The sequence below is a fragment of the Lutjanus erythropterus genome, chromosome 21 (assembly GCF_056507025.1).
Source record: "Lutjanus erythropterus isolate fLutEry1 chromosome 21, fLutEry1.hap2, whole genome shotgun sequence".
Taxonomy (NCBI): Eukaryota; Metazoa; Chordata; class Actinopteri; order Lutjaniformes; family Lutjanidae; genus Lutjanus; species Lutjanus erythropterus.
The window spans coordinates 6,477,448-6,492,045 of record NC_139337.1 but is presented as its reverse complement, the minus strand read 5'-3'; the positions used below and the strand labels follow the sequence as shown (position 1 = coordinate 6,492,045).

Here is a 14,598-nt window from a genome sequence, read left to right as displayed (position 1 = left end):
AATACACCTCTATATGGCACCATTAGTTGCACAAAGCACATCAAGATGGTACTCGATTTCTTGCCATGTTTTCTGTAGCATAGCCTCATCAATGGTGGCAATGGCAGTGATCTTTTGCTTCAGGTCGTTGATGTCCCGTATCTTGGTTCGATACACGATATCTTTAACATAACCCCATAGAAAGAATGCATGTCAGATTTTTTTCAATAAACGACGATACACATTGTGCCTTTTCTTGAGGAGTAGCCATTTTTTAGGGGTTTATTTCACAGAACCTATTTCATCAACAGGGTACCTGAAATACACAAATGTAATGTGATTAAAAAACTTTGATAACCACTGAGTACATAGAACAAATCTGATTAACATATCTCATCAATTGCTTTTGTAATACATTTTTGAAATTGTAAAGACACTTTGTGGACACCAGGTATATTCTGGGGCCAGGCCATGAAAGGCTTTAAAAGTAACAATTAAAATCTTAAAATCAGTCCTGAGACAAATTGGTAGCAAGTGCAAGGCCATTAACAAAAGAGTAATGTGTTTTATTGTTTTTTGTTAGGAGTCTCGCTGCTGCTTTCTGTACAATGTTTAATCTATTAATTAATTTCTGATTAATGCCTGTTAAAAGACTGTTACAATAGATCAACTGTAGGGAGATAAACACACACATCAACATTTCTCAGATGATAGTAACATGTCTGGATGATCGATTAGTTTATGTCTCAAAAGTAAGGTTGAAACTGGGCAATGTATTATTAGAATTAATATTTCTACTCTGTTCTGTATATATTCATGGTCCCCAGAGGTTGAATGCTAATATTTTGGACTTCATGCACATAATTGTTACTAACTAGATTGCCATATTTGCTGTGTGTCTTCCTCAAGGATAAAACCCACTGAAGTTACTCAGAGTGACAAACTGTTTCTTGGCGATTGTCTAGATTTACACACATGTATTCCAACACTCCTGGATGAAAATTCTATGTGTTTGCGTGTGTCAGTTGCCAGACAGACCCCTGTGATGAGTGTGAGTACCAGGGTCGGTCCCATGCTGTGGGAGACAGATGGAGGTCAGACCAATGCCTGTTATGTCACTGTCTGCCCAACCTTACAGTGCAGTGTTCCCCCTACTGTCCATACGCTGTCAGTGGATGTCCCCAGGTAAGAATAGAATTATTTTGTGTGTGTGTGTTGTGTTTTGTATATCCTGCTCTGTTTTATGGAAATATGATGAGGTACACTGGGACATTTGCACATTTATTTGAGTATGTGAGTGCGTGTGCTTTCAGTGGATTTGTGTTTGAATCTTATCTCATGTAAACAGTCCAATCCACGTTGTCCCTGTCATGATCCACAGCTCTGCTTCCTCTACATCCTTTTCCTTTCCTCTATATAGTTGTGTAGCATAGCAACTCTACCATGTGTGTGACTGAGTCAAGTGTTAAATGTTGGTTTGTTTGTGCAGGGCCAAAGTCTGGTTCCTGGAGAGGGAGACAGGTGTTGTTACTGCAAAGGTAAAATCATAACTGGTGTCCTGCTATCTTGTTTGCATTTACAAATAATACGAAATTTAGTTCTCTCCATGATTACTAATGTTGTCATTGATATTGTCATAGGTGACGCTGATCCCGGTAAATAATGTGTTTTTAGTTTTTTTTTTTTGCCTTACACACTGTATCACCCCATTTGTATATTTTTCTAAAGTTTCTTGTATTGAGCTCACAAATTCTCCAGCTTCCCTCTTCTTCTGACCACAGAAATATTTCAGATGTTCAAATGATAATTACCTTTAGCTGCTAAAGACAAGACAAGTTGACAAGCGACACAACAATTTAATACACTTGCTTAGGAGTCAAAAATTTCAAACTTTGTAGAGATAACAGAGGGTTATGGAAGGAGTACAGGTAATTGTATGTATTCATTTCATTGTATGAACTTAAAAGATACCTAAAGATTTTTGAAAGAATAAATAAAATGAGATGAAAGTCATAAAGATCCTACTCATTAGTACCTCAACAACAAAATTGCAGTACTCAAAATATAAGGTCCAGTCAATTGTTCATAGAGTGATTGCTTGCCAGCATTCATTTCTCTTCACACCTGTAGGAGGAAATGACACAGTTCTTGTGACAGTTACCCCTGACACTGTAACCTCCAAGCCAGCAGAAGGCCCTACACCTTTGGTCCCAACATATCCACTTCCTCCTGGAGGTTAGTGTCTTTTTAATATGATCAGTTGGTCATGCAGTTTAAGACGTAGTTTTTTTTTTAGCGTTTTAAGCATCCCCTATTTATACTCAATGTAATTTTCATGAACTCTTACCTCAACTCCTCTTCTGTCCAGATGAGTGTTGGTCTCCTCTGGGTGTTCAGACTCTCCCGGCTTCCAGTTTCAGTGCTTCGTCACAGCAGACTGGTCACCCCCCTGAGGCAGGTCGCCTCCATGGGTGGGACCCCCACAGGGACCTTCAGGTACACCAAACCCAATGATATGTCGTATTCTTCATCCTGCTGTAATGTCTTTGAACATGTTTTGTAACCGACCCTGACCTTTGCAAAAGTAATTTCCCCCTCAAACATGGGTCAGATTTATTTAATCTATAACACTGCTGAAAAGTGCAAATGAGGATATTTCTAACTGAACAGGGCAGTTATTTAAACTGGGGTGAACAATAAAATGCTTGAAAATTTAGTGGCATTAGAAATATAAAGCATTTGAATAAACGCTTTTTAAAACTGCCCATGTTTGCTCTCTTGACATGTGCTCAGTTGTTTCTGACAACTGATTCCTGAACCTTAATGCTCTTGCTTAAGTGATGCTTCTTTGTAGATATCACAGTGCTGCTTTGGCTTCCAATCCCAAACACTTTTTTTTGTGTTGTACAGTGTGTTCCTTAGCCATGCTAGCGATGTGGCTCTAGGGATTGCAATGTCAGTTGGTCTCTTTATCACAGTAATCTGGGCTGCAGTTCTCCTGGGAATGAATCTATATGTTTCTGATGATTGTCTGACATGACCTCTAGTGTCAGCAGCATAATACTTGTGGTTGTCTTGACATCTGTAGAATGGATTGCCATCAACTTGAGCAAGCATTTATGTCTCCCTCAAAATGAATTGTATCTTATTATTAATCTCTTTTTCTCCAGTGCCATCATCAGGTCAAATTATAATGTTAGAGTTATTGCTATTTTGAATCTTAGAACTAGTGTTCATATCAACTTTAAGGTCATATTTACAACTGAGAAGAAGCCCTGAAAACTGATTGTTTGGCCCTTACTAACACAGAAAGGCCTGCAGACCAAACAACTATAGATGACTCACATCAGACTGTTGTTCAGTTTTATTAAATCAAAATGGAATATCGATGCGCTGTATTTTAATACTCACATGACCAACTCTGTATTCCCATCCCGTATGACATGAACACAACATAATGACAAGCCCATCATCTTGACTTTGAGAAAAAATGTTATTATGCCAACATGCTAAATTAAGCTGGTAAATGTTAACGTTACCTGCTAAATATATATATACCGTACTATATGTTAACACTGTCACTGTGAACATGCTGAAGATTGGGTTTTAATTCAGAAGTATTGCTGCTGCAACATGAAGACAAGGTGTCATCTGTAAAACCTTTATCTGCAGGGCTGGAGTCCAGAACCTGAGGAGTACAAAGATCTCCCACAGCGGAGCCCTGATGGACACACTAGCAGCACGCAAAGTCCCTACCTACAGATAGACCTGCTGAAACCATACAACATCACTGGTAAACATTCGTGCAGGCACCTTAGAACAAATACAGATTGAAATGCTGATTTAGTGTGCTGTTTACTAAAAGAGAATTCATCTCACACATATGTCGGTACAATAAATAAAATGCTTTATATGTCCTCTCCTCTCTAGGTGTGCTAATCCAGGGTGGTGGTGTGTTTGGCACCTTTGTGTCCAGCTTCTACCTCCAGTTCAGCCAGGATGGTAGACAGTGGTACACTTACAAAGAGCTCGTCACTGACGCCCGGCCCAGAGCTAAAGTTAGACATCAAACCAAGTCTATACCACTTTACAAATTATATACATTGAAGACTACTTGCCTTTTCGGATTTTGATATTGAGGGTTTACCGTTCTTCCTCCAGGTTTTTCATGGCAACCATGATGATCGAGGGGTGGCAGAGAGCCGACTGGACAGGATGGTGTCGGCTCAGTTTGTCCGCCTGCTGCCACATGACTTCCAAAATGGCATCTACCTTCGACTTGAGATCATGGGCTGTGGAGATGGTTAATAGTTTAATTTAATGCTTCTTTGCTGGTGTTACATGATTTTGTGCACAAATGTGATTCTAAACTGTTCTCCTGTCTTCCAGGTTACCACTGGTTGACTACCCCGACTCCTACCTCCCCAGTCTCCCCAGTAGGTGGCTGCAGAGAGAAAGAGTTCCAGTGTGAAAATGGTCGCTGTGTGCCAGCAGGTCCCCTGGGAGTTGTCTGTGACGGGGTCAATAACTGTGGGGATGGATCAGATGAGATCTACTGTGGTGAGCTTTCCAAACGAACACACCTTAGTTTAATTATGGTACAAGAACAATGTCATCTTGTGTCTGGCATTTGATCCCTTTTTAGTTTTCTTTCACAGGCGTTGTAAGTCACACAAACCAAAACTGAAAATAGAAACCATTCTTCATTCAGTCAGTCTGACCATTTCCTAAATGCAGGTACACAGCCATCCCCTACAGCCACCAGTCCACGCAGCTGCCCTGCCGGTCAGTTCTCCTGCCCCCCACCAGGCGGCTGTATTGAAACAGGGAAGCGCTGTGATGGGATCCCCCACTGCCCCAAAGGAGAGGATGAAATGGGCTGCCATCCCCATGACAACATCACCACCCAATCAGACAGGTGGAGGGCATTATTATTGTTGTATCTAGCTCTTCTTGTGCTCTTTCTTGGTGTAAAGAAGTATTTTAGGTATTTTCTCCTCTTCATTGTTGCGTGCTAATTCACAGACCACACACACCCACTCCTGCTCCTCTCAGAACTCCATCCATGGCTGCTGTCACCCATCCTGAAGTAACACCAACGGTAAGAAAACACTCTCAATATCTTTAATTTCATTCATCTAATTTAGTCTAAACTTTAATTAACAGGCGGAGGTTCATCCAGATCGGATACATTAAATATAGATACCTACAAATACAAGAACATGTCTTGGCATAATAATAACACAAAAACCAGCATAGTTTTAGAGAAAGATTTATCAGCGATGAATGTGCTGAAAAAAGCATGTGATCATCCTGAATTTGTTTAAAGTATCTTCCACCCTTTTCTTTGCACCAGTAAAAGAATTGCTTGCGAACAGATGTAGACAAGACTCAAAGATTACAGGTGTTAATATGTGTAGATATCTTTAATTTATTTCCTACTGTATTTTCAGGGTGGTGGCCCTGGATATCGTGGTGAGTGTTAAATGCTGTTTAGATTAATTTTTTGCAGACTTCTTGTGTTTTGAGAATAGCAGCCTCTCTTCATTTCTCATAGAAACCTGAAGTGTTCAGTTTGCCACACTGGCTAAATGGTAAATGGTTTTAAAATTGATCATATTTTGCAGGCATCTGCTCCTCTCCCCTCGGACTGGAGGATGGGAGAATTCGATATGGTCAGCTGACTTCATCCTCATATCGTGAGAACAACCCTGCTGATGCTGGACGACTAAACATCATCCCCAATGTGTGAGTTATCTGATTTTTGTATGATGGTTACCCCTAAAGCATATAGTAACCTGAACATCAGATGTGGCTTCTGTATGGTCTTTTAAATGTATTTTTTAAAGAATTTAAGGCATTCAAAAAATAATAACTTCTGTTGGTTCTCTCTCAGTCAGGTTATGGAGCCTGGATGGAGCCCCTTGCCCTCAGATCCCCATCCATATTTTCAGGTGGACTTTCTGGAGCCCACATGGGTATCAGGGGTGGTGACCCAGGGCAGTGAACGCATGTGGGGTTACCTCACTAAATACCGCCTGGCCTTCGCACTGCACAGCAGCCTCTTCACAGACTATACTGAGGATGGGAGGCCTGGTGGCCCTCCTAAGGTATTACTTTACTCAGTCCGTTAACACTATTGAATTTCATTACAAAGTCTCAAATTTTTCTTGTCTTTTCGTAGGATTATATGAACACTGTACCATTGCTGTAGCCTCACCCCTGCTCTGTGTCAGGGCAGCTCCTCAGCACGCACACACACACACACACACACACACACACACACACACAGTCTCACACAGAGAAGTCAATGAATAGACGGTTCTGAATTTTTTCTTTTTTAAAATAATGTTTTTTAAAAAGAAATAATGATCTGCTCAATTCAAGTACTTGGTAAATAATTATTGTCTAGGGCTTCAGTATTTTTTCCAGTATGGTTGTGAAGTTCACATTGAATTTAATTCTAAGTGGTATTAAAAAGGTCTCAAAAGTCTTAAATTTAACTCTAGCAAATGTTTTCTCTATTTACGTTTCCTTGTTTGATGATGAAATGTTTCATGGTAGAGAAAAAGAAAAACCTATTCTAATTCTTGTTATTGCTTGTGCTTATGTGGAAGTGTCTTTTTGTTTGTGTTGTAGATTTTTGAGGTGCGTATGGTGGGCAGGAACCCTGTGACCCGCTGGCTTGGTCGGCTGGTCAGAGCTCGCCACCTGCGCATCATACCTGTGGAGTTCAGACACACGTTCTACCTGCGTGTGGAGATCCTTGGCTGCAGAGGAGGTCAGGAATGGAACTGAATGGACAACTAAATAATGCAACCTGTACAGCCTGCTTCACGTCAGTGTTAATATGAAGCAACCTCTCCTCCCACTCTTGTAGATGAGCTCGTGACCCCCAGCAGTGTGACCACATCTCCCTCTGGTGGAGGGAAAGTGACTGTGCAGAGGTGTAAGCCAGGTCAGTTTGAATGCCAGAACAGTGAAGAGTGCGTCTCTGTCTCCGTGCTTTGTGATGGTCGACTGGACTGCAAGGACCACTCTGATGAGATCAACTGTGGTGAGAGCTGAGTCATGTTTGGTTATACATATTTTTCTTTTGAGTAATGCTACTTCACCAATGTTTAGTGTCCTTGTGTGTTGTGTTCTATTTTTCTTTATTGTCTGCCTCTTTCTACTCATCTTCTTCAGGTACGGCTCCAACCAGAGGCTCTCCGGGGCTGCAGAACCAGACCAGCTCCACAGGGAGACCAGGTTTCCATGGTGACAGTACAACAGGAGCTCCAGGCCTCCACACCACTAGGTCCCAAGGTGGCCTTCCTGGTGTGGCTAGCCCAGGCGTCACAGGACAACCAGGACTTCAGAAGACAACAACCTCAAGTAAAAGTTATAATCGGCTATTGATCAAATCTACTATCTTTCACTCATTGTCGGATTTTTCCCAAGAAATTAAACTCCTTTTTTCTGTTTTTTGGGTGTGCTATATGATCAGGCCATTGGACCACCAGACCATCCATCTACCCAGGGGTCACCACAGGTCAACCTGGACTTCATCTCACCACAACACTCCATTCTGGAAGACCTGGGCTGCAAACCACAGGTCACAGACAACATCCTTGCTAGTTATCCTACAACCAGGCAGGACCCATGGATTAACACTTTACACAGAACAGACATATATTGTAACCTCTATTTTATATTCATTTTACAGCCCCGTGGATTGCTACAACCCCCCATGATGGTGGCCTACCCAGAGTGCTTTGCGTGGAGGGACAGTTTGCATGCAGGTCATTTGGCTGTGTTGAATCGGCACAGGTGTGTGACGGCAGGAAGGACTGTTTGGACGGATCAGATGAAGAACGCTGTGGTATGCATCAACAGCTTGTCATTGGATGGACCATTGAGCGTAAATAAAGATGGATGACTCATCTTCACCTCGTTCTACCATTCAAAAATTAAGCCAGAAAATATCCCCAAATACCCCTACTGACACCTTGCAATGGTGACATCATTTGGAGCCAGTCTCCACAGTAGTGTTTGGGATTAGAGCTGTGGTATCAAGGATCCTGCTCAAACACCCGGCTGACTCAGTTGTGAGCAGAGCTCCAGTAATTCACTCAAAGAAGAAAAATTAACACTTGAACAGACATCAGTGTCTTAAAACTAACTACAATGACAGAAACCATCGTTCTGAAAAATATATATGACGTGTAGTTTGAATTTTTTGTTTTGCCCGTGTCCCACCACGAGGGGTGATTGAGATGTTTTGGCTTCACTTTTGGGGAACCATCATGTTGCACAGTTTTTTAGATATGTCAATGAGGAAGACTAGTGGAAGTTCTTAAATACAGCAAACAATGTCAGTGTAGAGAATTTGGTATTGATGAGATTAGTACCTTACTGAAGATGTATAGTTCCCTGATGGCTGTTGGACACATGAAAATACAACAGAAATTGATGTGTTATTCACAGAAAGTTCTGTTATTATATTCCTATGTCTTAACAGGCATCACAGCTAGACCAATAGTAACTCGGCCGGTCACACCGGTGCCTAGCCCCTGCTCTACCAAGCAGTTTTCATGTGCCAGTGGGGAATGTGTTCACCTGGATCGCAGATGTGACCTGCAGAAGGATTGCATGGATGGATCGGATGAGAAAGACTGTGGTAAGATATGCTCACATCAAAAGTGGTAACAAGACATAAGACAGGGAATTACTGATATTTTTGTTATTGTTTGTTATTTTTGTCTCCTTTCCACTAGTGGACTGCATCATGTCCCCGTGGACAGCATGGAGTGCATGCAGCGTGTCCTGTGGTCTGGGCTCCTTGTTCCGGCAGAGGGACATACTGAGGGAGGCTTTGCCAGGAGGGGCCTGTGGTGGAGCTCAGTTCGACAGCCGTGCCTGTTTCCCTCGGGCGTGTCCAGGTCGGATCTCTGAACCAGATGCCAAACAGGATGCATCTTCAACAAGTCTCTGGTTTCTGAATTAATGGTTATCTTAATCCCATTCTCCCCTGTCTCCAATTGTAGTTGATGGCCACTGGTCAGAGTGGACAGATTGGTCAGAGTGTGACGCTCAGTGCGGAGGTGGTGTCAGGCAGAGGAACAGAACCTGCTCAGCTCCTCCTCCCAAGAATGGTGGGCGGGACTGCGAGGGCATGACCCTGCAGAGCCAGAGCTGCAACAGCCAGCCATGCACCAAAGACATCGGCACACAGACGGGTGACTCAAACAATCAATTATTTGGTTTAAAACAGTTATTTTCTTCCAGCCAAATCATGGTAGTGCATCAGTCTTGTCTTGACCACCTAAATTATTGCATTGTTGCATGATTAAGTCAGTCTGAATTGTGTGTCTTTCCTGATTGGTTGTTCAGGCTGCGTCAACGGTATGGTGCTGGTGACTGAGGCGGACTGCCAGGCTGGGAGGGTGAAGCCCTGCCCTCCTACCTGCTCACATCTCAGCTCGGCCAATAACTGCACTGCAGCATGTATACAGGGTAGGACGCACAGCGCTGATGGGGTGTCTATTTGGACTTTGTACGGTTGAATTGTAGTTAATATTTCACTTGAGTTACAATTGCCATGCAAAAAATATAATGGTCCCCTACCTTGAAGTCTGAAGCTTGTACTCTTATCTGTTATTACACATAACAGAAGGAAGTACATAATAATGCCTCTTTCATATGTTCGTATAGTTTGGCATATGTCATTGTGATAAACAAAGTTATATGTGGTAAACATTTTTAGTTGCACAACTAGGAACAGGAGTCCTTCCTCTGGCCCTTGGAACTGGTAGATTTAAAAACATCTAGGAGAACATGTATTAATTATGCAAATTAGGAGAAGTTGAGAATGAAACATTTTTTTCTTTAATGCTCATAAGTTTGCTGTCTTTGTTTCTTAGGCTTGGGAAGAGCATCAGGAGGCTTCATTTGTTTAGTGATGATTTATGTTGTACATGACACAATAATAATCAAATCAAATCAGTCAAAAATATTCGTGAAGAACGAGTCATATTTTAGACGTGCATTTGGGTGTTTTGGGTTTGTGTTGTTAAAATCAAACAGTTCTTTTTTGTCCCTATGTCTTTTGCTGTACCACTTAAGTTGAACAAATATGAGTGCTAGATAATGTACCGGAACTTCCGCTTTCCATTGTTTATTGTTTGATTCCTTATTGAGATTCAGTGGGTTGGCAGTTTCTCATGGCTTATAGCTGGAATGCTGATTAAGACATTCACTGTGCCTTCTCCAGGGTGTCGCTGTCCTGATGGTCTGTACCTTCAGGGTGGACGATGTGTGAATGCCAGCCAATGTGTCTGTCTCTGGGACAGTCAAACACTGCAGCCAGGACAGGCGATCAGCAGGGACCAGTGTACCACCTGGTGAGAGACACGGATGCATTTATTTGTTGTTTTCTTCTTTGAAAATGGTTGTTTTTTAATAATTAATTATATTTCTAAAATGCTAACTAATTAAAATTTAAGCTTCTAAATAAATAAATCATAAATTCAGTCACAATAAATTATTTTTAGTTTATGGCTCAACACTGTCTTTGACCACTGCACTGTTGCCTTATTGTGTGTTGCTATGTTTTCTCCATCAGTGTGTGTAGAAATGGGCGAGTAACCTGTGACAGCTCCAGTTGTGTGGCAGCCTGTCATTGGTCAGCCTGGTCGTCATGGTCACCGTGTGACGTAACCTGTGGTCTTGGGCTACAGCAACGCTACAGGTGAGCCTGTTTAATTCATTAGAGTTTTTTAAGCAAAATATACTGAATTTTTAATCAATAATTCAGTACTTATTTCCTCTGTTTACTGCCTTTTTTACACTCCAGTGAAAGTCTGAAACATTTTTTCCTGCTCACATTATATACTCTACCTAAGAAGTTCAAATTCTTGGTTTTTGTATGTTTTTATAATTCCAGTTCTTCACCACTGTGTCATTTTCTATTTGCTACAACAACTGTTTCCCTACAGGTATTGTTATGCTAAGGTCATGCAGTCTTTTAAATCATGTCTTAATGTACTTGTTATGTGCTGGTGTTTTCTGACTGCTCACATGCCACCTAATACATTTGGATCAGTAGTATTTATGCCTTGACTTTGTCTCCACAGGTCTCCAGTGAACCCACTTGGAGCAGTCAGAGTCCAGCCCTGTCCAGGAGACTCCTCTGAGGCCCGCCGCTGCTCTAGACCCTGTCTCCCTGGTATACCAACCCACACCTAGGCGCACAACAGTAACACTAATACTGTCACAATTTCATAATAAATGTAACTGAGATCAAGGTATTTTTCATTCATGACATTAGGTTTATATTCTAACAATTCCTGCATTGATACAACTAAAATGACATCAAATTCTAAGAATAAATTTCCAAAAAACAATAAAGTTGATCAGTTTGAACATTAAATATCTTGTCTTGTCTGTGCTGTATTCATTTTAATATAAGTTGAAAAGTTGTATTTCACACAATGCACCAACATTTTTGGAATTGGGGTTGTACTTTAATGCTCAGTCAAGATTCATATTCGTTCTTATCCCCGCCTGGAGGGGATCATGCAATTGCTTCCATGTGCGTGTGCATGCGTGCATGAGTGAGTGGGTGATTGACATTTTACTGCTGCAAAACAACTACACAAAGAAATTATAAGTGAACCCTGAGATTAGAAAACAGTAGAATAATAGAAAAATGAATAATAGAGAACAATATACAAATGTAGACATTTAAAAGGACAAAAACATAAAAATATAAAAAAGTTTTGTAATATAATTGCCTACTCATTACCTGTGAGTGATGTAATGACTTTGTCCTTCTCTTGTGCAGAACTACCAGATGGGATCTGGAGTAAATGGACCAGTTGGTCAGAGTGCAGTAAGACATGTTTCAACCATGTAGACGATGTTGGAATCAGACGACGATTCCGCAGCTGTAACCACACGCTCACAACCTTCAACCACACACACTCAGAATCTGCCTGTGATGGAGACAGTGAGCAGCAGGAACCTTGTAACACTGTACATTGTCCAGGTATTAAAGATGTAGACGCACACACAGAAAACACGGTGTCCATAATTTCTTTGTTCCCTCCGTTTTTCACAAATGTTTTATTAGGCTCAAGAAGAAGACTAAATAGCTGATTTTGTATACTTCCAGTGAATGGCGGCTGGTCGGCGTGGTCACCATGGTCTCAGTGTTCATCAGAGTGTGACTCTGGTGTCCAAACAAGAGAGCGATTCTGCAATTCACCCTCCCCACAGCATGGGGGCAACAGCTGCCCCGGGCCACATATACAGACAAGAGACTGCAACTCCCACCCCTGCTCAGGTACTGCATCTCATTGTCACTCACACATATTATATCATGGCCCTCCATAGCTTGAGTAACACTCTATAATAAAATTTTCTTTTTGTATTGCATTGCATTTTGTATTCCATTGCTTCTGTTTTATTATGCACCCCTTGTGTTCATGTCGGTCCTTATTTCCACTTGTCTGTTCTCAGGTGTGTGTCCAGAGGGCATGGTGTACATGACAGCAGCAGAGTGTGAGGCTCATGGTGGTGCATGTCCTCGGGTGTGTTTGGACATGACCTCCACGGAGGTGCAGTGCGCCACCGCCTGTTACAACGGCTGCTACTGCGCCCTGGGCTTCTACCTGCTCAATGGCAGCTGTGTGCCCCTGGCACAGTGCCCGTGTTACCACCAGGGTGAACTGTACCCAGCAGGGGCCACCCTGCCTGTTGACAGCTGCAATAACTGGTACTGTCGTCCTCTGTCCACACTTACTTTTATTGTAAAGTAGACTTAATGATGGTTTTGTCTATAAATGGATGATTAAATTGGATGAGTGCCTAAAAGTTTGAATTAATATTTCATATATTTAATAACATTAGTAGTAATATTAATATTTTCTACTTGTTGTCTATCTAAATCAGTACCTGCACTAATGGAGAAATGGAATGTGGAACAGCTTCCTGCCCTGGTGAGTGACTTGACTATGTACATTAACTTGTGTCTCTCCCTGCCTCTTGCTGTCCTTAAGTTCTTTCTTCTCTCCTCATTAGTCTCCCATTCCCTCTTTATATGTTTTGTCTCCTTCTCAGTGGACTGTGGTTGGAGTAGCTGGACCCAGTGGAGCGCCTGTAGTCGGACATGTGATGTTGGCGTGAGAAGACGATATCGCTCAGGAACCAATCCTCCTCCAGCTTCTGGAGGTCGTCCCTGCAAAGGCGACAGAGTTGGGATCGATACCTGCAGCATTGAACCCTGCTTTGGTGAGTACTTGGTTGCTAATGTTACTATACACATGATCCATGTTTTAAACTGTAAAAAAAAGTTGAGTCACTCCATTTTATTTTACTCCTGTGTGCATTCAAAGAAAATAGCACAGAATCAAATATACAGGAAGTTAATCTAGTTGCGATGTCTCTGAAGGTGTAAAGGAGCCGTGGAGTGCGTGGTCAGAGTGCTCAGTGACGTGTGGAGGAGGTTACAGGACCAGAACTCGTGGGCCCATCCGAATCCACGGCACTGCTCAGCAGTTCAGCGCCTGCAACCTTCAGCCCTGTGGTACAGCAAGACCTACACTCTCATACAACAATATTATAATATTCAGAATTGTAAATATGGCCACTTTTCAGTAAGGCCACAGAATCTATTGTACAACTTCTGTCAGATATTTACTGCATTAAATTATGTTTTGCACAAGAAAACAACAATAAGATGTCAGTAAGAAAAACGTGGTCAAACAGCATTACAGAGATTGATGGATAATGCATTGAAATTTTAATTCAGTGTTGTCACAGCGAATTAAGACAATCATAAATGGGAATGTTCATTCTAATCCATCTAATCCCACCGTGGGAAGCATGTAAGAAACCCCCACAAAGCATAATGTATAATGTATTTTGACATCAGAATTTAAAAATTAATTTTATTTCTGGATTAATGGATAAAACTGAACATATTGTTTTGGATTCAAGCATGTGCTTGCCAAAATATGTGGTAGAAGACAGGATTGGATGTCCAGCTTTTATAAAATCAGATAAAAACGGTTCAGATGTTTATTTTTTATTACCCTGAGAGGGTCTTCATTGATTTCTGCTTACACTCTTGTGATGTGTCAGGAGATGGCAGGGTGTGTCCTCCAGGCCAGGAGTGGAAGGAGTGTGTGAAGGGAGCAGTGTCATGTACAGACCTCACAATGAACCTCAGCAGAAACTGCACACCAGGCTGCCAGTGTCCACACGGGACCGTCCAGCAGGTGGGTGAGGTGGCTAAAACACACACATACAAACAGTCATCTCAGCCAAATTGCTCATGGTCTTTCTTTTCCAGGATGGTGTTTGTGTGCGTGAGTCTGACTGTCGATGTGATGTGGGTGGAGAGCAGTACAAACCAGGAGACACTGTGCCCACAGACTGCAACAACTGGTAAGAAAAACAGACTTTATTCTGTAATTGCTGTATGAGACATAACGATTTGACTCCACCAGCATGTGCGTCTGTTCATCAGTTTGTAAGAAAGAGATAAAATTATGATTTAACTTGTGTGTTTGTATCTCAGTACCTGTAAAGCAGGGAGGCTGGTAAACTGCTCTCAAGCCAGCTGCAATGGTA

General features: G+C 41.8%; 1 protein-coding gene across 1 annotated transcript in view; it reads left to right on the top strand.

Moving 5' to 3' along the window:
* The window catches only part of sspo (SCO-spondin), a 94,659-nt gene that overhangs the window by 28,362 nt on the left and 51,699 nt on the right, over positions 1 to 14,598 (top strand). Inside the window, exons 40-73 of the mRNA XM_084746892.1 lie at positions 1,005 to 1,164; positions 1,469 to 1,517; positions 2,110 to 2,214; positions 2,348 to 2,475; positions 3,652 to 3,772; positions 3,910 to 4,037; positions 4,141 to 4,282; positions 4,369 to 4,539; positions 4,717 to 4,897; positions 5,005 to 5,080; positions 5,433 to 5,454; positions 5,607 to 5,727; positions 5,876 to 6,089; positions 6,619 to 6,760; positions 6,860 to 7,036; positions 7,168 to 7,356; positions 7,469 to 7,576; positions 7,688 to 7,843; positions 8,483 to 8,641; positions 8,739 to 8,903; positions 9,009 to 9,200; positions 9,355 to 9,477; positions 10,235 to 10,364; positions 10,586 to 10,711; positions 11,097 to 11,188; positions 11,807 to 12,010; positions 12,137 to 12,307; positions 12,484 to 12,739; positions 12,916 to 12,962; positions 13,084 to 13,254; positions 13,415 to 13,549; positions 14,107 to 14,243; positions 14,318 to 14,412; positions 14,546 to 14,595. Of these exons, the coding sequence (XP_084603018.1) occupies positions 1,005 to 1,164; positions 1,469 to 1,517; positions 2,110 to 2,214; positions 2,348 to 2,475; positions 3,652 to 3,772; positions 3,910 to 4,037; positions 4,141 to 4,282; positions 4,369 to 4,539; positions 4,717 to 4,897; positions 5,005 to 5,080; positions 5,433 to 5,454; positions 5,607 to 5,727; positions 5,876 to 6,089; positions 6,619 to 6,760; positions 6,860 to 7,036; positions 7,168 to 7,356; positions 7,469 to 7,576; positions 7,688 to 7,843; positions 8,483 to 8,641; positions 8,739 to 8,903; positions 9,009 to 9,200; positions 9,355 to 9,477; positions 10,235 to 10,364; positions 10,586 to 10,711; positions 11,097 to 11,188; positions 11,807 to 12,010; positions 12,137 to 12,307; positions 12,484 to 12,739; positions 12,916 to 12,962; positions 13,084 to 13,254; positions 13,415 to 13,549; positions 14,107 to 14,243; positions 14,318 to 14,412; positions 14,546 to 14,595 (4,643 nt within the window). The remainder of the gene's footprint in view (positions 1 to 1,004; positions 1,165 to 1,468; positions 1,518 to 2,109; positions 2,215 to 2,347; positions 2,476 to 3,651; positions 3,773 to 3,909; positions 4,038 to 4,140; positions 4,283 to 4,368; positions 4,540 to 4,716; positions 4,898 to 5,004; positions 5,081 to 5,432; positions 5,455 to 5,606; positions 5,728 to 5,875; positions 6,090 to 6,618; positions 6,761 to 6,859; positions 7,037 to 7,167; positions 7,357 to 7,468; positions 7,577 to 7,687; positions 7,844 to 8,482; positions 8,642 to 8,738; positions 8,904 to 9,008; positions 9,201 to 9,354; positions 9,478 to 10,234; positions 10,365 to 10,585; positions 10,712 to 11,096; positions 11,189 to 11,806; positions 12,011 to 12,136; positions 12,308 to 12,483; positions 12,740 to 12,915; positions 12,963 to 13,083; positions 13,255 to 13,414; positions 13,550 to 14,106; positions 14,244 to 14,317; positions 14,413 to 14,545; positions 14,596 to 14,598) is intronic.